The 22,591-nt window shown below is 32.1% G+C and overlaps 1 protein-coding gene across 1 annotated transcript in view; it reads right to left on the reverse strand.

The window, feature by feature from the left end:
• The window catches only part of Smp_088920 (serine/threonine kinase), a gene marked incomplete at its 3' end in the record, with an annotated part of 59,905 nt that overhangs the window by 22,399 nt on the left and 14,915 nt on the right, over positions 1-22,591 (reverse strand). Inside the window, exons 2-3 of the mRNA XM_018795012.1 lie at positions 4,203-4,626; positions 2,292-3,026 (exon numbers count right to left, since the gene is read on the reverse strand). Coding sequence (XP_018649367.1) covers positions 2,292-3,026; positions 4,203-4,625 — 1,158 coding nt within the window. The 5' untranslated portion in view covers position 4,626. The remainder of the gene's footprint in view (positions 1-2,291; positions 3,027-4,202; positions 4,627-22,591) is intronic.

Raw genomic sequence — 22,591 nt, forward strand, 5'->3', positions numbered from 1 at the left:
AGATTCAAACAAACAATACTAAGTGAATTTAAATTTCACCCCATTGTACAAGCAAATGGTTATCAGTACTCAGTAGCTGAGTGGACAACGCGATGTCATTTGAAGCAAAAGAAACTGGGTTCGAGTCCCAGAGTGAACATCAACTCTGAGATGCAGGTACATGCAGCTGATGAGTCCCAAATAGGACGAAACGCGCGTCCTGAATTTCGCCGCTAGCCACTATCCATCTTTGCTTATAGTCTCGACAAATTTTCCTGAATAATGTGCAAGTCAGAACGCAATTCATGCACAAATAGCTCCTTTATAACAGAAAACAACTATCGCCTTAGATGTTTAAGATACAATTTATGAACCTACAGTAACTACTTTGTAAGAGGCTTTTTGATATCCGTATAATAGAGACCTCATCCCGGAAAAATATTGTTATGGAAAAATAAGTTAGTATTATGTACATGGTACCTTATCATTGACGTATAATGTTATGTACTGTGAAACGTTTAAGAATTTATCAACCAATTAGGCTCAAGTGACTTAAATTAAACGACTGACATCTTTTTTTTGAACTTAGCTTTAATACAAGTCAACGATCACTGACTTGAGGCTTTTAAATTTATGTGCACAACTGAAAATGTTTTCATACTCACCTTTGACATTCCTGAACTATTTGTTCTCTGAAGATTAGATGTACTCCTACAATAAACAGTTTAATATTAAATTGAATCTGTCTATACCTTATACATACAATACATGAATACTTGTAGATAACATAAATTATTACATAAAAGACGAATTGTTATGCATCAAATCGGATATCGTTATGCGGCACTATTGATTAGTTTATAGATACTAAAATATGGAGTACTTATACAACCTGAACTTAGAGCTTTCCTAAGTTGAGATCGGGATACGTGTCCATGAATGCCTGGTGCATTTACATCCCGATTTCCAATATGTACACAGCATCCAGCACTTGTCTTTTGATTTGGTGAGAGAATGCTGCATGTGAGAACACAATTTTCAACAGGAATTTCATTCCAAGCCTTGAATTTTAAGTTATTTACTTTTTTCATCCGATAAGCTGCAAGACGCTGAAGTAGAGTGTTTACAGAAGATACATTCAGATAACTTCAGATGACTAACATGAAGTTATCAGTTAAAATTACACATTCTCGTGCATTGTTAACACATTAAATGAACAGTTAAATGCTTGAGGATTCTAGATTGTACACACTTATTGAACACTGAAAAACAGATGGTTATCCTCACAACAGTAGACCAGTAGATAAAACACTATCATTTGAAGCAATGAAAATTAAGTTATAATTTCAAAGTAAATGTCAACACCAAAATGTAAGTGCAATCATCTAACAAACTCATTAAAGAAACAGTTACTCTGTGTGAACTTTTATTTTAGATACTACTCCGTATATTTTTAAAATCCTATTTGACAAAATTCATTCAGAACGATTATTTATATGAATCTGTGTCAACATATTAGATAATATTTAAATTATAGCAGCGTTTATCAACGAGAGTCATTTAAGCTAATGTATAGATTTTATGGAGTTGAGATCATGGGTCAATTGAAGCTAGACCACCGTGAAGAACCTGGAAGCACTGGACGGCCTTTTCGTCATATTGTGGGACTCTTCAGCAGTGCGCATCCACGATCCCGCCTCGCGAGATTCGAACACAGGACCTACCAGTCTTGCGCCAGAGCACTTAACCGATAGATCGTGGATGCGCACTGCTGAGAAGTCCCATAATAGGACGAAACGGCCGTCCAGTGCTTTCAGGTTTTCCGCGGTGGTCTAGCTTCAATTGACTCATGATCTCAACTCTATAAAATTATTAAAATCACAAAAACCCTTCTGATAATGTAGAAATTATCTAATTATTTAGTTTGCCTAAATAGTTTCCATCAAAGTATTTCCCAAGTTTTATTAATCAAATTGCCAACTAACTTACAATTTTTCTAATCTGTTAAATACAGTTTTAGGCAATAATTTCCAATGATCATTATTCTTGACTGAACAAAATGTATCTGTTGCATATGATTGACGATTCCTTATTCTAGATTTATTAATATCATTATTATGATTGGTAATTTTTCTTTCTTGCTGTTGTTCCTCATAGTAGTATTGAAGATAATCTAAAAATTCTAAATTATAAAAAGTAAATAAAATTACATTTTCTGTCGTCGAATAATATTACAAATTACCTGAATGTTCATTTGTTAACATACTGCTAGATCGATAGCGTCGTTTACATGTATTCGATTTGGTAATTACATTTTCTACTGGTATATTTTCATCTTTGTACAGTGAATTTGTATGACTGACTTTTGGAACAGGACTGTTAATTGATTTTGTAGAATGGGAATAATGTGAATTTATCTGCTCTTTGACTGACAAAATATTTTGGACATTATCGTTAATATTGTTATTATGATTGCCTTTATTAGAGTCCAATAATTGTACAAAGTTATTGGCCTGATTCATATCATAATTACGTAAATATCGAAATGAATTATATTTCCATCCTCTATTATTTTCTTGATATCTTCTGCTACCAATATGTTTGTCATCTAACAGGATGATATTTTCACATTCAGACACAGAGTTGAATTTTAAAAAGAGATCTTTAATTTTATTCGAAGTGTTATTTTCCTTCGTCTCAGTTAGGCATTTTGAATAACATACTGTTCGCCGGAAGCCAATACGCCTTAATGGACTTTGAGGTAAAATATGATTACATGAATATTTTAGATCATTAACTAAACTGAAAGTATCATCATGTTCACTGGAATCCTTCTGTATATCGTGTAAATTTACATTGTCTTCCATCCTTGGATCTGATAATGTGGGATTTGTCACCTTTCCATCTGGTTCTTGTACTTCAATAAAAATGCGTGTATGTGTAGAACATCTACCTTCAGGATTCATTGCAATACAATCATAGTCTCCATTATCTGACAAATTAGGACAATTAATTCTTAGCTGAGTTGCAGTATCTTGACTAAAAATCTAAGTAAATAAACCATACACAGAAGTGAGTTTAGTTTATATTCGTCAATAATGATGTTCTAAATTTTCTGTAAATGTACCGATTTCAATCGATTATACAATGACTAAATGCAAGCATCTCGATTAAAAGACACATTGAAGAAACACCCATTTTTGATTTTATGGTTATGTTTGGGTAAACATTTTCATCGTTATCTTAAAGTCTTATATACAGAAATTTCGTTAAAGCGCTTAAACCAACTTTATATATAGGAATAAAGGCAGTCTATAAAGATTTATTTTACCTGTTCGTTGAAATAGAGAAAATCTAGTAGGCTGCTTTTTATGTTTACCCATTTTAGCGAGCACAATGCTATTTATTAAAATAGGAGTTTTTAGCATTGCTTTATCAGATAAATCTTTGGTTGCGCTTCTGATATAATAAAAGAATAGACTTTTTCAATGAAATCAAATAACTGACCACTTCGCAACTTTTTAATTTTTTGTCAAAAAAAATTCAATATACAAACTGAAGAAAACTGAAGATACTATGAAATACATATTCTGCTAATGTATTCTATGTATAAAATCTCTTGTGCCAGGAATACGTATCTTACGTGTTTGCGCATAAATGTCAAGAAATTACCAACCAAATAATGTCCCAAATCAACTCATTTTAGTGCTGTTATCAAACATCTTGTGCAAGCACCTTGTAATTGCAGATAAAGTTGCGTGTCCTGGATTTCACTGCTAGCCAATGTCCATCTTTGCTTACATTGCACAAAAGTAGTAATGGAGCTACATTAAAATTAACTGAGTTACAAAAACTATCAATTACCAAGTATAACAAACACCTATCAATTTCTGAGAATCAGAATTTCAGGAAAATAAAATGATACACATGATAACAATCAGTTTCTCATTTAATTTAGGCTCATTTTAAAAGTGTAAGATGGTTACTAACATAATAAATTGTCAAAATTTATGAAGCATAACTTAATAAGTCCACTGTCATGTTGAATGTTTTTAATATATGCTTCGTTTCTTTTTTTAATTTGAAACGCTCCCTGTAAGAAAAGAATAATTTAGTTCTGAAGGAATACTAATTACCTAAGGAAAACATTTTATTTAGCTTCACAATATAAACAACTAAATAAGTAACTTGTCATGAAGATGAGTATAAATTGGTGAACTTACATCAATTCTATCACTGGGCTTTATTTCAATTGAGTCTTTCTGCCAAATAAATACAACATCTTGTGCAGTTGACTGAACATAACAATATAATAAAATTGGTTCGAATACAAAAATCATTCCATGATTAGATGATATCTCTTTATTTTGTATCGGCATTATATGATATTCTGACTGTAATACACCCATAAATTCTGGCGCTTCATTTAAACCACAGTGTTTATCACGAAATGCTATAGCTTTCATAGACAATGCTTTAGAGTCTATGGTATAATTTAAAATATGACGATTTTCATCTTCAATGATACTTGGTGTAGTTGGTACACTTTTTGTATCTCTAATAGGTGGTTTTAAACTCATTTTGAAAGTACGATTAAACCATTGTTTAAATTTATTTTCATTTGTTTTATTTGTATCCACCTTCATTCTGTAAATAATGAAACATAACATTAGAATTGTTTTTGTAAATTTTGCAAATTGAAAAGCACTAAATGATAGGAAACATTTAAGTAAACACGTTGTTTGTAAAATTATCAACGTAATCTAGATGACAGATATAATTGTTACCATGAAGCCAGTTGCATCACGAGGCAATCACTAACTTGGAATCCTGAAGGGAAGTGGAAAAGAGGAAGGCCAAAGAACACATTACGCCGGGAAATAGAAGCAGATTTGAAAGGGATGAGCGTTGACTGGAAAGAACTGGAAAGGAAGGCTCAGGACAGAGTTGGATGGAGAATGCTGGTGTGAGGCCTATGCTCCTCCACGAGGGGTAACAGGTGTAAGTAAGTAAAGAAGCTAGTTGTCTGACATTCACAATTTTATAAATTTAAAGAAATGATTCCACATTTGTCTTAATGTTAAAAACTCAAAGTCTATGCAAACAAATGAGTATGTTATAAAGAAAAACGATTATAATCAATATTTAAATGACTGATTCAGTAAATAAATTTTGATATATTATTTTATCCTTTAGAACTATTAATTTCTAAAGACTATACATCTGTTAAAAGCACTTTGAATTCACTTATTAAATTGCGAGATGAGAGGCCTTCGTGGAATCTCTATTCGGAATCATTCAAACTAAGCTTGATCAATATCTTTAACTGAATATTTAATTGTTTCAGTACATGTTAAAAATATCCAGAAGGATTTATATAAGTGCTATTATTATTCTTCCGATAATCAACTACTTGTTTAATCCATGATACTTACTGTTGTTGTGTAGTTTAGTGACCCACTATATCTGACTCCAGTTAGACCGGATGAATGGTTGTTATTGGAATACACATGCCGTCTATCCTCGTATATAATTATCTACTTAACTCGCGTTAATGAATAACGGAATTAAATAAGCGAAATAGGAGAGTCCATTTTGAATATGTATATTTCATGCACTCACTGATATGAACAGGCAATCAGTGAGACGAAACAATCAGGGAAGACCGAAGCTGATTGGAGAAGGAAAGTGAGCCAACTCGATTTAATTAAGCGTTAATCGATATTTATAATTACACAAAAACAAGATACAAACATATGGTGTTCAAGGTAAGAAATGTGCACACATACTCTTACATAAAAACAGTCAGGGTTGATAAGCGAATAATTGACAAGGTCAAAATATAACTTGAGTAGAATGGATAAATTTGGTTTGTCTAGAAGCTAGAATAACCTATGTGAGATTCACACTACAGTTGTACTCAGCATTTTTCTTCCTTTTGTTGATTGATTTACTTACTTTGTCATCAACATTTGATGTGTTTCATATTTAAAGGCTAATTGGATCATTTCTGTGTTATGAATTATGGCCCTGTCAATTATCACATCACATAGTAGCCAGTCAGATCACAGACTTATATGACCTCTTCTCTATGCTAAACCAATCATGCGTAATTCATCGCTAGAAGCCTTGAGTAAATTATGAAACCGTATCGGTCCTCTGTATGGTAACATCTTGCCTAGCCCAGCTCGTTCAGTCCAGAACACAAATATCAGCCTCCACTGTACAAATCGTATACTTCAAACATACTTGGTTTATATGTAAGCAGATCAGACCGTATCACATAATAAAATGAAAAAAATTTTATACAAGATCAAACCAAAAGTATATGATACTGTAACTAATAAATTAGGGATAAGTTAGGAATGGTTAATCGTATAACAGTAGCCAAAAAGTCAAATGATAGCTTATGATAATAGGAATATGAATATACATAAAATATAGCTTCTTAATAGTCGTCCAATAAGTATACATGTATTAATAGTCCATAAATAATCTCTAGCAGTTAACATTCATTTATTCTTTGTTTGGATATAACATTCTGTCATCAAGCCAGTTTTAAATAGTAAAACGCAGTGTAGATATACGTCCTAAAATGTTCTGAAACTAATACAAATAATCTTCAATTGACGAACTGTCTGATATAATACAACTATGAGTTATGTTATGCCTAAAGTCAAATTCTTTTTCAGTTACCACCGAGACATAAAAAACACAAACAATAAACCCAAAATTAATTAAGGCTTAAAATAAAGCATTACAACTCTTCATATAAATGTGGTCATCAACAATCTCGATCGTTAAAATGCAGCAATTTTACATAATGTGCGACGTTGCATATCTCAATAATGTCTATAACTTAATTTTTAAGTATTCTCAGTGAACAACTAGTTAATGTTGACTTGAAATAGCTTATGATATTGAATTTCATTTTATCACTTTAAATCAGATGACCAAAAGTTATGAGTTTTTGTTTTACCTACATGACTGACACTACTGAATAACCAAGGAACAGTGAAGCAATATTTATTCTATTGTGGGAATCTTTAGCATTACCCATCCATAAGCTGATATGGATTCAAACTGAGACTTTCCAGGTCTTGAGTTTATCAGTCTGACAACCAATCACTAAACTAAAATCGATTTATCAAAACTTTACTTCAGTCATGATACCTTGAAACTGATATCCAATTTTAGCAACGGGAATTTATGGCACTTTCGAAGTTGGTTGATGCTTCAGTCGGTTGAACCTCACTGGAATTTATCTTATTTACTCAGTAAATCAAGCTTAAGGGGAATATCTATCATAATTATTCACTAAATTACTATAAAGTTAAAAAGTGTCTGGCGATTCATCCGTTCCTATTGCTGTTTGACCTTACCAAAATGCTAAAACGTACGATAATATGGTAAAATACATGTTTGTCACTGTTGAAATTGTGATGATCAATCACATATCGGGTTTCGGCTTACGAATACTGCTAAATGGGAGATTGTCAAGGATCAGTTCTCAGGTTTACAGAAGCCTTGGCTATTCGTAAATTCAAACACCCCTTGTATGATCAGATACAATTTTTCGTGATTTTGAATTTGCCCTGGTAATCCTTAAGTCTAATTGAACCTTCATTTAATTGACCCTCAATAATTTTCCTATAAAATGTCTTGACAAGTATGTGTGGCCAGATTGTTCAAAATATATAGCACAAATACATCACATTTTTCAGATCAACACCGTCTTCTCGTTGTTCTTTCTGAATGAATAAGAATGATTGAAATTATTATTCCAGTGCCAACGAGAACTATAGCAAACTCGATGAAGTTTCATCTAACATTCATACCCTCCGAACGTAATCTCCAATGCTGGAAACCATGAAGGTAGCTGTGCGAAATGCAACTTGATATTTAACAAAGAATAGAACAAGAGTTGAACAGTTCAGTATATAGTGGATAAACAGGACCGTGGAACAAATAGGAAAGCAAATCGATGTCAACCGATCAGCAAAGAGCAAAGGTTGTACAATAATAAGAATTCTAAAAAAATATATTTGAGTTCATTGTTGCAAGAAAGAACCAACAATGCTTAGCAAAACTAGATAACCTAGGATCTTTTTAGTGGTTACAGTCTACTTTTCAGGTTGACATCAAATCACGACGTATCTCAGATTCAATTTGAGGAAATGTTTACAGAACGCTTATTAATTTACTTCCGTGCAACATATTGTCACATGTGAAACTAGACCTGGTCTATTATTAGAAATAATCTGTATTATTTTCTTAACAGCCCAGTAAGAACATTTATAACTGATTTCGCACAATTATTTACTTAATTTAAAAAAAGTATACATGAAGAATGTTTTGTATTAATGGCATATAACATATCATACTTGCTTAACAAAGTTTTCAAAGCAAAGATCTCAATCTACCAAGTTATTGAAAAAATTACTTTTTACGATGATATATATATATATATATATGGAGAGTGTTGGATATTCAGTTAGATTCACTTAGTTTTGTTTACTTGTATCTTCCCATTGTTGTTTAGGACTGTAACTGATTAGTCTCTTATTGGCATATGTGCATCCAGTGAGGATTTCCTCTGTATTGTTTTAAGTCACAAGCCTTATAAGCAACGATGGATAGGCCTAGTAATGGCGTTTAAAGCGAACGGTATTGGGTTCTAGTCCTGTAGTGGATATCAACTGTGAGATGCATGTATATCCATCTGACGAATCCTAAATAGGACGAAACGCGCATCCTGGATTCCACTTCAAGCCACCATCCATCTTTGATATTCAGTTATGCTTAAATTATATGAAAAATAAATTCATTTGACATTTAAAACGTCTGTTACATGATAAAATATATATTTATGTATGAAGGTTTAAATTGTGGGAAAATATCAACCTATTAATAATCTTGATATTAAATCGACTGAACCATAAAACTCAACTTCATATTAAGTCTCATTTCGATTTCGATCGACTGTAACATGAATAGAAAACAGCTCATATCATTCAACTACACCAACTTCCAAGTCAGTAATTTTCCTCAAACTTAGATCAACTGAAATTGAATCTAGTAAACTTATAAAATTAACGATACATTTCGAAAATATTTTACCATTTCAGAGACTCATTCTAAGTCCATTTAAAGAATAAAGAGCACACTTTACAAATACATTCTGTAAAATAATTAGTAATCTATTATATTTAATAAATAAGAAAGTATTTGTTATATCCCGAAGAGAATTATGAAGGGTAACCTTTGAGAATTATTTATGGACCAATGTGATATGTATATTTCTTATTGTATAACTGTTAAGTATCTTAAGTATTCATATTCATGTCCCCCTTATCATGAGCTTTATTTTGACCCACAGACTATTACTATACGATTTACCATTCCTGAGTTATACCCATTCTATCAATTACTTTTCCCTCTATTCACAGTCACATTTGGTCAAATCTTGTACAAATGTTATTTTCTATTTTATTGGTACGATGTGGTCAGTTTGTTTGGTATATAAACCCAATAAGTTTTGAGAATAAAGACTAATATTGCAGAGGCTGTTATTGGTGTTCTGGACTTAACTGGCTGGGCTAGGCAGATAGCAGGACCGACAAGTGCTCTAGACTGCTCGCACAGGTTTTGTGTGTCATTAATCTGATTGATAAATTCGCTGCTCTCCAATTGGCGGAATCATCACATCATATGTTAACAGAGCACTCGATATAACAGTATTATAAGTCCATTAAATGGTTTCAGTATATGAAATGAAACCGTGACAGTTTTGACGAACTGACAATAAAAATGACTATTATTCAGTATTTGAATTTGTTTAGTTGTTAATAAATTAACTGTTTAGTAATCAGGAAGATAAACAATTTTTTTCGAAGGATTCGACTCATCTGAAAATACCGTTTAATATTTACACTTAAAAAAATGTATTGTTCATCTTGATGTTAGTGACATAAATTTCAAAGATATTTTTGTAACTGAACTTTATATAACATTAGATTGATTTGAATGTTCGATATATGAAATCGTATTGAACAATTTCTATTACAGTTATCTAATCTATCAACAATTTGAAGTCAGATTTGTGTTAATATATGAGATTATATGATATGGAAATGACAAACTATGACATATATAGATTAATTATTGTAGCTACATATAAGATTATTAGTGCATCATCATATATTATCATTTATTTGAATAAAGAAAGTACTTTTATTCTATTAAAACACAACGCTTGTATGAAATATATTTTTCACTGAAAATAATAATGAGCAGAGTGTAAAACTATCATCCGATAAACTGATCATATTTTATGTAAAATCAAGATAGTGAAATAAGATCATTATATAATAGCAGTCGATCCAGTGTGTGTAGCATATTGCGGCTTGCTTGAACATCTGACGTACCTGTTCCTGTCATCTACATATTTCAACGACCTATCTAATTTTGTTTGTTTTAATACATTATTATAGCTATTAATCGCATAACCTATTCAGGTGCGTTTCTGAAAAGTATACAACCTTTCGTTGTACAGGTTATAAAAGGCCTAATCAGAGATATCGTGGTTGCTGGCAATATGCAGAGAAAAGAATGTACATTATTTAGATGTCGATTAACTGAACTACTAACTTCTAACTGACGATTATTCAATATTTTCGTCAGGATCGATCAAGAGGTAAGAAACGGAAACTTGTTGAAATACACTGTGATGAGAATTCTATATTGTACCAAAAATGTAATACTGAATAAAGCTGATACTAATAAAAAACAATTGTCATTTGTTAAAACTCAGTATTCTTGTGCTTTGTCTAGTAGTGCATTTAAAGAATATAACACTAAATAAGTGTAATAGACGACTGTACTATAAAAAAATTTTGAATAACTTCACTTAGTGAAACTGAGGTTCAATTCACCAAAGACCCATTATGTGATTTGATAAGGAGTTGCTGATAATGTAGGTACTCAATAGAAACTTTAAATAACATCACACCATTATGTAAACCACAGTTAATCATTATGTAGTAATCAATGTTGCTCCATGTGTGAATAATCCAATACATTATTACATAGATTCAGCTTAATAGCATCAATATGTATGTAATGAGCAAATGAAAGTTAGAATAAGAAACAAGGCATTGAATCCATGACTAATTAGTGATCAGAATTCAAGATATATAGATATATTAACCACGAGTTTTGTTTATTGTTTATTTAATGAGCAAAATATCACGAATTTATTTCTAAAAATATTAAAGTTTTAAGTTGAGAAAACTTCTCACTATGGACACAGTTAATATCATACTGAAACGTTATATTATTTCAGATTCCTACGCTTCAAATATTTACCCAAAAAACTTAAAGATTCACTTGGTGTTGTTTGCTTGTATCTTCCCATTGGTGGTTAGGGCTATAATTGATCAGTTTCTTGTTATATGCGCATTCTGTGCGGATTGTCACCATATTACCTTAAGTTACAGGCTTTATAAGCAGAAATGGATATTGGCTAGCAATGGAATCCAGAATGCGCGTTTCGTTTTATTTGGGACTCGTCAGATGGATGTACATGTATCACAGAGTTGATGCTCACTCAGGACTCAGTACATAAGTCTATAACACGATGACGTTTGAAGTGAACGGTACTAGGTTCTAGTCCGGTTAAGGACATGAACTCTGATATGCATATATATATGCATATATATATGCATATATATATATATATATATATATGTATATATATATATATATGCGCCACATAAATCTCACTTGATTTGTGTGAGGGATGTGATACTGCCCAGGTGCCCAAACTGAAGCAGTTGATTTTCTTAGGCGGCCACTACTGGAGCCTTTGACCTGAAAGTTTGGTCCACAACGCAGTGGAGCATCGTGAGGAGATGCAGTCCCATGGTAGCCGGTGATCAACGATTCATTCATACGGCATTCGTTCCCTTCGGGATACTGGGGCCCATGTGCATCATTGGTTTGGAATCAGGGTTTTTCAACTCCTCTAGGTGGACTTTCTATGTCCTCCATCTGACGAGTCGCAAATAGGACGAAACGCGCCTCCTGGATTCCACTGCTAGCTATCATCCATATTTGCTTATAAAAACCTATGGAAGTTATACAAATCTGTATACTTGTTATTCAAAATACTAATACAGGTATTTATATCAACACTATAAGAATGAAATTATAAAATGCTAAGTACTCCTAAACTGTTTCATAAATAATTAGATTGAAATATATATACATATTTTCAATGTAAGACAATCATTAGTAGTATTGGTAAACCGATTTAATAACATCTTTAAAATCTGTACACATCATCTTCATTGTTAACAGGAATAATAAATTATCTAGTAATTTATTTGCTACTATAACGACTCTTTTCGATTACTTACCATTCTAATTTATTTCTTATAATTAAATAAATTAACAGTTTATGAATAGCACTTAAAATAGTTTGACTTGTTTAAAAGGTATCTTGTTTGTAAATTCTGTCATTGTAATCATAACATCACTGTTTATTGTGATAGGAATGTCACAATACATAAGGTGTGTGTATTTGTAAAGCCATCTAAGCAATAGACATGTAAATAGCAACAGTGGTTATTTTGGTGCGCAATTACTGCTTATTAGACTTGTGATTGATTTAAATAATAATTTACTAATTAAGAAACTAATTAAAATGATAATCTAAAATTATATAATGTAGCGCTTATTAGGGATATTATTACGAGTTCAAAATGGAACGAAATGCGCGTCCTGAATCCTTATACTAGCCACCATCCATCTCTGCTTATAGGAAAATCCTCCTTGACAATCAGTCATTTCGACTCATGAACTGATCTACGTCAGGCCCTCAATGAAAACCTGAAAGCACCAAGCAGTAGTTTCACCCCAATATGGGATTCCTCAACAGTGCATATCTGCAATCTCGGACGCAAAACGCGAGCCCAGGACCTTCGGTCACGCACAAGAATGCTTAGATTCTATACCACTAATCCGGCAATCAGAGATGTTAATGCCTAATTTTAACCTATCCACAACATTTAGTGACCCCTACTAGAATGGGACGGTTGTTGAGCGCTCTCAGGTTTACAGTAGTGGCCTTTCTTAAAACGGTTCATGACTTAAATGATATCCGAAAATGTCCACAATCCCATACTGAAAATTAATAATTTTTTGAATGTTACATCAATACAAGCTAAAGATTGTAAACTGTTCATCACTATAAAATTGATACGTCAACAGGGCTTACAGTAACTGAAGTTCTTAGAGAAATTCAAAAACTTGTAACAGAATTCCTCATTTCTGAACAATATATTTGGGAGCATTAATTTAAAAAAATGTCAACTAATAGCGAAGTCATTTATCGCAGAGTATTAAATAGTAACTACACACTACACATTTTGAATAATCAAGGTTTATCAATGATGGTTGTTTATTTAAAATGTATTTAATACTGTTGCATTACCCTGGGAAATCGTAAGTGTTTCCATAATTTCATTTTATTGTTTAAGATTAGGCATCTACAAACAATCGTTGTATGACTCTTTATGTCATTAATGAAGATTCAAATGAATTTACTGTAATTTCTATTTCATGCATTCAAAGCTTCTGATGTTTTCAGTGAATAAACAAAATAAAGTCGCAAAGCGAATAGCTATTAAGACAAAATACTCATATGCAGATTGTAGAGTTTGTAAATTTAATATTTCCATTTTGTGTAACTTATAAAAAATGAGAGAAATCGACACGCCGCTACAAGTCGTAAGCATTGAACAATTTTAACTTCAATCTACCATGGGATCTTAAGTTATTCTGGCATTAAACATACACTTTGAAATAGAATATTTATAACACCAACAAAAAAATTAATTACCAGGTTAATTATTTTTAGTTGAGAAGTAATTTGGTAAAGTGTAGTAGGAGTCTAATAAAAAAAGTAGAACATTTACCGAAATTGGGAGAATATGTACATTGAGTGAGATTTCAAACAATAAAATAATATAGTTGAGGTCATGAGTCAACTAAAGCTAGACCACCATGGAAAACCTGGAGGCAGTGGACGGCCGTTTCGTCCTATTGTGGAACTCCTCAGCAGTGCTCATACACGACCTCGCCTCACGAGATTCGAACACAGGACCTATCAGTCTCGCACCAGAGCACTTAACCTCTAGACTACTGAGCTGGCTGGTATCGAGCGCTGTTAATTTCTAACTTCAACCAATCCACGAAATTGAGCAACCATTCACCAATGTCTTCAGTGAGTTTATATCTCCCAACAGACCTGGTTGAACTCCACTGGTTACTGCTTCTCACTAGAACTCCAGGAAATACCTCATGGAGCCAGTGATTAGGGAGCATATGATCATTATCAGAAGGGGGTTTTGTGTAGATTTTAGTGATTTTATATAGTTGAGATCATGAGTCGATTGAAGCTGGACCAGGTTTTCCATCACAATAGGACGAAACGGCAGTCCAGTGCTTACAGGTTTCCCAAGGTTGTCTAGCTTCAATTGACTCATTATCTCAAATATATAAAATTATTAAAATCTCCACGAAACTCCCTTCTGATAATAAAATTATAATTAAAAGTTATAAAGTACTAAAATAATGGGATTTAGAAGCTAATCTTAAAGTAATAACCTTGTATCCATTTGCAAATATGATCAGACGACAATAAGCTACATTTATCCAAGGAATGTACTCATTCTTTTTTAATACTAACAATAAGTGATGACATAAATAAATGTGACTACAAAACGATAGTACACTACAAGTTTTTTGAGTAAAGAATAAGTTCAAACATGCTGGCTAAATACTTACAGTGCTTAAATGATAGATTATCACTGAAAATGCTTAAAATGCAAAACGGAAGATTTTCGTACTCAAATTAGTAGTCACATACACATGCTAGTATAATTACTTTGCGTGTTTCCGCAATCTTAAAATAATTTCACGTCTCTGAAGAAGGGTCCTTAATCTTATTTTCTTATTGAAAGGTTTGAGTTTGATACGGATATTCGACTGCAAAATACCCTGTATAAATCTCAAAATAATAAATGTCTACTAACTGCTTGCAACGATCAACTTCGTACCTAGTTAAATTACACTGACCTCAAATTCACCGTTAGAATTTCGTCATAAGAGTTTTTATTGACTTATCAGAGTTAACTTGACAATTTCAATATAATATCTTGTTGTACTGTTTCGAAAGATTGTAACGTGAGAATAGACCTAAATGTGATAAATTATGATGCTTTACTGGGCATACAGGTATAATAATTATTCTTATGAGCACCAACTTTTCTGACATACCAGATAATATTGTTTGTCTTTTGAGATTAACATTTCGACAACTTAGAATCTTAATTTCTCTATATTTAAGTCGATAAGTTTGTGAACCGTTTATATCATCTCTCGTAACCTTGTCTTCGAACTATTTTGCTAACTACAATTTCCTACAAATTATAATGATGTTCTTCGTATATATGATTACCATATACAGTTTAACACAATAGAGTTTAAAAACGTGTTTATGGGTGGTATAGTGATACTACTGAATCATTTGAGGTCATTACTGATATGGTTATGTATAGGTATTTAAATCTTGGAAACACCTGGCAAGTGTCATCTTGTCAGATACTAACCATCCACTCCATTCACATCTTTCTTCTAGTACATCTTCTGGTAGAACGATGTGCTAATAAATTAAAATACATGCAAGCAAGCTAAGGTAAAAAAAACTCTACTGTATAACTAAATATACTATGCAATGAATAGGTTGTAAGACCTGATCTAGTCATAAACTTGTATATGTAAACTCGTTAATATATAATGCATGACATATGCTTTTTGGACGTCTCTAAAAAATGTTTATTTATAAACTATAGTAAAAGCAAAACAAAAGTGAATGTTTATGAAGTAGCTGTTAAATTCTGTCAGAGAAATGAAGCACTATTACTGAATCAAAAGTGAAGGGTTCTCATAACGAATCCATGAAAGAAAAGTATTATCAAGACGTTTCCATAGTTATTCAATTAATAACATACAATCAAGAAAAATCAGCTTTTCTCTGTAGCGTATGGCAAACAACCATTTTTTGGACAAAAGTATTAAACAGAACTTTATACTATGAAAAGTTTCGTCGGTACTTAAATATTATTTATCGATTCAATACTAGGTAGATCGACAGGAAGTAAATATATAAGAAAGATTTTATTAGACAATAATTCTAAAGTTGCCCAAGATTTGTAAATTTTTTCAAGAATATTTTAAATACAATGTAACTGGTACCTTCTGGACTGATATCCAAACAATCTGTTTAAGTTACATGAATGAAATCAATAGTTACCAGATCATGTTTTGTCCCAATATTGGTCAGGTTTCCTTTTATTTATACAATTATGTTTTAGTATATTACATTCAATTCAACATTGTATATCTTATATCCTACAGTATATTCATATAATCATATTGACTAAAACATTTCAATATACTTAAACTTAATCTATTTTATATAGTTGAAATCATGAGTCAATTGAAGCTAAACCACCAGGGAAAACCTGGAAGCAGTGGACGGCCGTTTCGTTCTATTGTGGGACTCCTCAGCAGTGCGCATCCATTACCTCGCCTCACGAGATTCTGACCCAGGACCTACTAGTCTCGTGCCAGAGCACTTAACTTCTAGACCGCTGAGCCGGCATCCGATGGCCTTCCAGTGCTCCCAGGTTTTCCCTGATGGTCTAGCTTCAATTGACTCACGCTTTCAACTATGAAAATACGAAATCTCCACAAAAACCCTTTCTGATAAAGTATAGTGTGCCTAAATTTAAAAAGAACTCTGAAGGCTTAAAAAAGACGAATATGTAAATCTATATTTCAATTAACTGTAAACGCTACCGACAATTCACATATAGAGTATCGCTATGAAAGGTTACAAAATGTTAACAATGCATATTAAAAAAATGGAGTGACTGAAATCGAGGATTCGTATTTTATCCATCTTTGTAGATATCAGCTGGATGTGTTTGGATCCTAATGCTGATGTCTACAAGGGAATTTAAACCCAGTATATTTCACTCTGAAAGTTCAGTTGATTACTCATTTATCTACTGAGTTCATATGGCCACTAACTATTTTAATAGGTAAAATGATTATATCATTAACAATAAACAGTTGAAATGTTTGAAATATACTATTGTTTATTTCCAAGAGTGAACTCTGGTTAGTCTTTGTCAGTATACATTCATTCTCCAAGGATTTCCCTGACAAAGATATTACATGACTAATTGTTTAGGATCAAAAACTATTCATTATCACTTTCAGTGTATGTTTATCAGTAATACAAGTCTTCATGAAAATAGTGTACAATTAATGTCGAAACGATTCTCAGCCAAGAAAACACAAATGTGATTTTTCGGTTAATTTATAAAGATAACAAAAATGGTGTAATTATACTCTTCTTAAATTTTAATCAAATTAAAGTTTTGTTCAAATAATTGAAATTACTATGATTTTATCAGAAAATGGTGTTCATAGCTTCATAAAAGTCAAATGTTAGTTACTCCATATTTATCCTAATGATTGAATAATTCTGTAGTCTGCATTAAAATCTGATCAATAACTGTCTACAGTTTAATATAGGCCTAATATCACTGAACACAACTACAAATTGAATGCTGCATCAAGTAATAATGAGTGTTATTAGTATGGGGATTTGTGGAGATTGTTCTATTCTAACACTTCAATTCATGAGTCGATCTAAGCTAAATCACCATTGGAAACCTTAAACCACTCTACGACTGTATCATTCTAGCATGGAACTCCTCAGCTTTCTGACTCGCGATTTCAAATATGAATATATTACAATATTCACATATCCACATACTCATAACAATCATGTACTCACTAATCAATAGCTTCAAGATTTAACTCAGAATGTTCTAGTGAGAAACCGTCAACAGTGGAGGCCAATTCGTGTCGGTTGTCAGATAGTTATCCACCTCAGACAATGATTGAAGGGTTGCTCAAAATAATGGATTGATTGAAGTTAGACATTAAAGCCGTAGGATACCAGTCCAATGCTGTGGAATTCGGGTGTTTGAGCACGTGACTGGGGTTCTCGTATTCGAGTCCTATGTGTGGGATCGTGTTTGGCATTGTTGATGATTCTGTTAGTAGGATGAAACGGTTGTCCAGTGCTTTCAGATCTCCAATGGTGGTCTAGATCGATTAGCGAAATCAACTGCTAATAATGAGTAATGATAATATTTAAAAAATGTATGCATATTTTATTTTGATAGGTAGTCCCTTAAATTGAAAAATATTGTAAAAGAATCATTAGTGCAATTTCAAATAAACTACCCCAAAGACTTTAAATTATGACACTTATTTTTACTTAATCATATGATTCCATTCTTTATCTAAGTGTGATGTTCGATTCAGATGTTTATGTTTTAATTTATTTAAATAACATTTAGTAACAATTCAGTTAAAATCAAATAAGTCAAATCAACGAAAGCAATTAAGTTTATTTCTCTGGGACACTGAATTATCATTGATTCAATAATGGTAATAATGTAAATTACATTAATAAATATACTACATGAAAGGTAATAAATGATGTTAAGATGACTGATATAGTAGTATAATTATAACAATAATAAAAAGAATGACTAGTTTAACAAAGAAATACTGTCAAAACTTGGAAAAATTGAAATAATTAATGTCAAAAAATATCTAGTGAAAAGTATACCAATAACTAACAGTTAGCGAGTTTTATGTGAGTTGAAAAAAATGACAAACAGAATCGGTGAGTTAGTGTACTCAGTATTATCTGTACAAGGAGGACACGGGAGTATGGTAAACTTCCTTTGAGTACAATGAATAAAGTTTTCGACCAGAACCGTAAACATTTAAGCTATGTACATGGAATAAAATCAAATCCCTTTTCAAAAAATTAAACAAGTATTTGATAAATCACTCTAGACATTATAGCATTACGTATCATACGACTATTATCGACAAAGTGTAATAGAATAATGCTGAGTACTAATTTTATTAAAAACAGTCCATGACTCTAACTTCCAGTACGCCGTATAAATGTGCTGCTGACAGCATATTGAATGACACATTTTAAACATAAAACTACTTACATGGTCTACTTCATTTGTTTACGATATCGTCTGATAACGTCTTTCTAACTCATTTTGTAAGGTATTTGAACAGGTTTCCTTTGTAACAAATGAGTACATGGCTAAAAATATATTCATATAAATACAATGGTGCTTTTTTATACATGCTCACATGATTGACTCAAATTCCTTTCTGCTTAACAAAATTTCAAGAAAATTAACTGTTTTAAGACCTTTTGAAAGTTAACGTAATTAATCATTTTGTTTAGTTTTTTGATGCTCATTTAACTTCAACTGAATGAAAACATTAAAAAAATCATATAAATGTCAGTTTGTTTTTCTTTTTTTAGATTTCTTAAGTCTAAATGTATCTTTTAATTAAATAAAGATAAAGAAATCAGTCCACTAATCTGTGAATAAATAGATTTGAGATGGTTGAATTCATAAGTCAATTGCCCCCAAATGCTCTGGTACGGCCGAGAGTGGGGAGAGTCCGCTCTCCCTCTCCAAATTCTCTCACATGGCCACGTGTATATGGTCTCTGTCAGGGAAGTCCTACTCACTGCCTTCTCGTGGCAGGGGTTTTGTTTACGAAATTGAGAGGACGAAAAGTGAGTGTCCGGTGCTTTAACCGGGTTGGTGGACACGGAGGGTCCACCTAGGGGAGTTGGGAAACCCTGATTTTAGTATCCTGAGGGAACGAATGGCGTATGAATCAATCGTTGATCACCGGCTACCATGGGAATGCATCTCCTCACGATGCTTCACTGTCTTGTGGATCAGATCTTCAGGTGAAAGGCTCGGGGTGTGGACCCCTAAGAAAAGCACCTATTTCAGTTTGGGCACCTGGGCAGTATCACAGCCCTCACACAAATCAAATGAGAATTGTGCGACGCATATATATCTAGCGCCTCTTTGTACCAATATTTATGTGTTTAAATAAATAAGTCAATTGAAGCTAGATCACCAGGGAAAATCTGGAAGCACTGGATGGCCATTTCGCCCCATTGCGGGACTCCTCAGCAGTGCTAATCTACGATCCTGCCTCACAAGAATCGAACCCAGGACCTATGAGTCTCGCGCGCGAGCGCTTAACCTCTAGACTACTGAGATATTTATCATTTTATCCGCAAAAAAATAGTCAACAATTTCAAAATATGTGAGATCATACTTCATTTGTTTGTTATTAAAACTATCATCAATAATTAACATAGATTTTCAATAGTAATAAAATAATGTTTTCATAAATTAAGGCCATTGAATTACATTAAGATTACATTAAATGTGTTTTTTCTACTTAGAAACATATACTATTGTAAAATATAATATTGTCTAATAGTCATAGTGTAGCGAACAGAACACTAGTTGAGATAAATTGAATGTATTTAAGCACAATCTTGACTGTTGCTTTTGCAAATATCAATCCATATTCTCTAACTTCATTGTTTGTGTATTTTCCTACCTCATTTTAGTTCTTTCCTTATTGGTCTTCTGCCAAAATACATTCTATGCCTAACCATCACCATATACTACTTATATGGATATAAGCAGACCACACCACAATAGTAATGTCTTATTATTTTATTTCTTTGTTAAAATCAACAGTAAACAAAAAATGAAAAACATTTTAATTATTTTTATTAATAAAATTATTTTTTTTACTAATTAATCAAATGAAAAAAAGAAAGAAATGAATTTAACGTCATTTTTCATATGCCAGTCTTAAATATGAATATCAGTAATTCTATTTATGTTGACAATTTAATGCCTCATATGACCCATTATTTTAAAATAAACACACGTATAAAGATATGCATATTTAAAATAGAATAAGTGAAATAAATTACTGTTAAAAGAATTTTAGATACTTGATCAATACTCATTTTAACATAAAACAGTAAAATATTTGACGATTGATTATATCTATGTTTTATAATTGAATTCATGAGCTGATTAAAGCTAGAACACTATGGAAAACCTGGAAGCACTGAACCGCCGGTTCGTTTTATTGTGGGACTCCTCAGTAGTGCGCATCCACGATCTCGCCTCGCCAAATTCGAACGCAGGAGCTTCGGTCTCACGTGCGAACACTTGACCTCTAGATCACTGAACAGGCATCTAGAGGTGCTAATGTTCAACTTCAATTCATTCACATGTTTTATATTTAAATTGTTTCCATATATTATACTTATAAGTAGCAACATAGATTTATTAAACTTAAATAAAAACATATCATCACTACAAATACTCAGAATTTCATTTACTGGAAATTAATTGTGAATGCACTATTTCAAGTTCATTAAAAAAGATATTATTTATGTATAGACTATTATTGCTTCGATCTCTCCTAATCAATGTATATTTGGATCAAAGACCTAAACATAACCCATTAAATAAACAAAAAAGATGTACTTATTTCTATTGTTAAAATTCAACGTCATACCATCAATCTACCACCTTAAAATTAATCCTCATATCTAGTAAATTTTTTTAATCTTTGGTTAAACTATGTATTCAATAAAATAATAATAATAATAAATAATAAATAATATCCATCTTTGCTTATCATGCTTGTGAATCAAGGCTATATCGAGGCAATACGCACAGTATGCACATATGCCAATTAGAGACTGACCAGTTGCAGTCCTAACACATCGATGGGAAGATTCAAACAAACAATACTAAGTGAATTTAAAATAATACATCGTTTCAATCAGCATAGTTATTTTATTTCAAGTCTAAAAGGTAGAAATTTGAACATAGAAGTTAAGCACTCATGCGCGAGAGTGATCGGTCCTGGGTTCCAATCTCACGAGGTGGGATCGTGGATGCGCACTGCTGAGGAGCTTCACAATGGGACGAAACGGCCGTCCAGTGCTTTCAGGTTTTCCATGGTGGTCTAGCTTCAATTGATTCATGATCTGAACTGTTTACATTGAATATTTGTCTATATGTCTGACAAATACGTGGATATTGTAAAAATAAATAATTTCTTAATTTAAAATATTGTTTTTTTTTTAAATAAACTTAATAAAGTTAAGCGTAGATTGAATCAACAGCCATTCATTGTAATTGTTCTGATAATGAAATGAAAATCTTCTGTTTGGTACAACTATTGCTCTTTATCTAAAATAGTTAGAATAACTAAATTAATATTTATATTAGTTAATGAACCTGTAAAATAAAAACCTCAAAATGAAGTGAGATTAAATACAAGGAGTTAATTAAAGCAAGTCAATTCTAAAGTTACTTTAAATAAAAATCCATAGTAATAGTATGTAAAGATAATTTATAACAATACTAATATAAAGTCAGATTTGAAGCTCATATTGTGGTGTATGCTACTTATGTCAACAGAGGTAGTATATGACACCAATCAGAAGTGAAATGCCTGGTAGCAAAAGGTTGGGAAGATAGAATCGAAGAGAATAGGAACAGAGAGTAACTGCTAC

This window comes from Schistosoma mansoni, chromosome 1 (genome assembly GCF_000237925.1).
Source record: "Schistosoma mansoni strain Puerto Rico chromosome 1, complete genome".
NCBI lineage: Eukaryota > Metazoa > Platyhelminthes > Trematoda > Strigeidida > Schistosomatidae > Schistosoma > Schistosoma mansoni.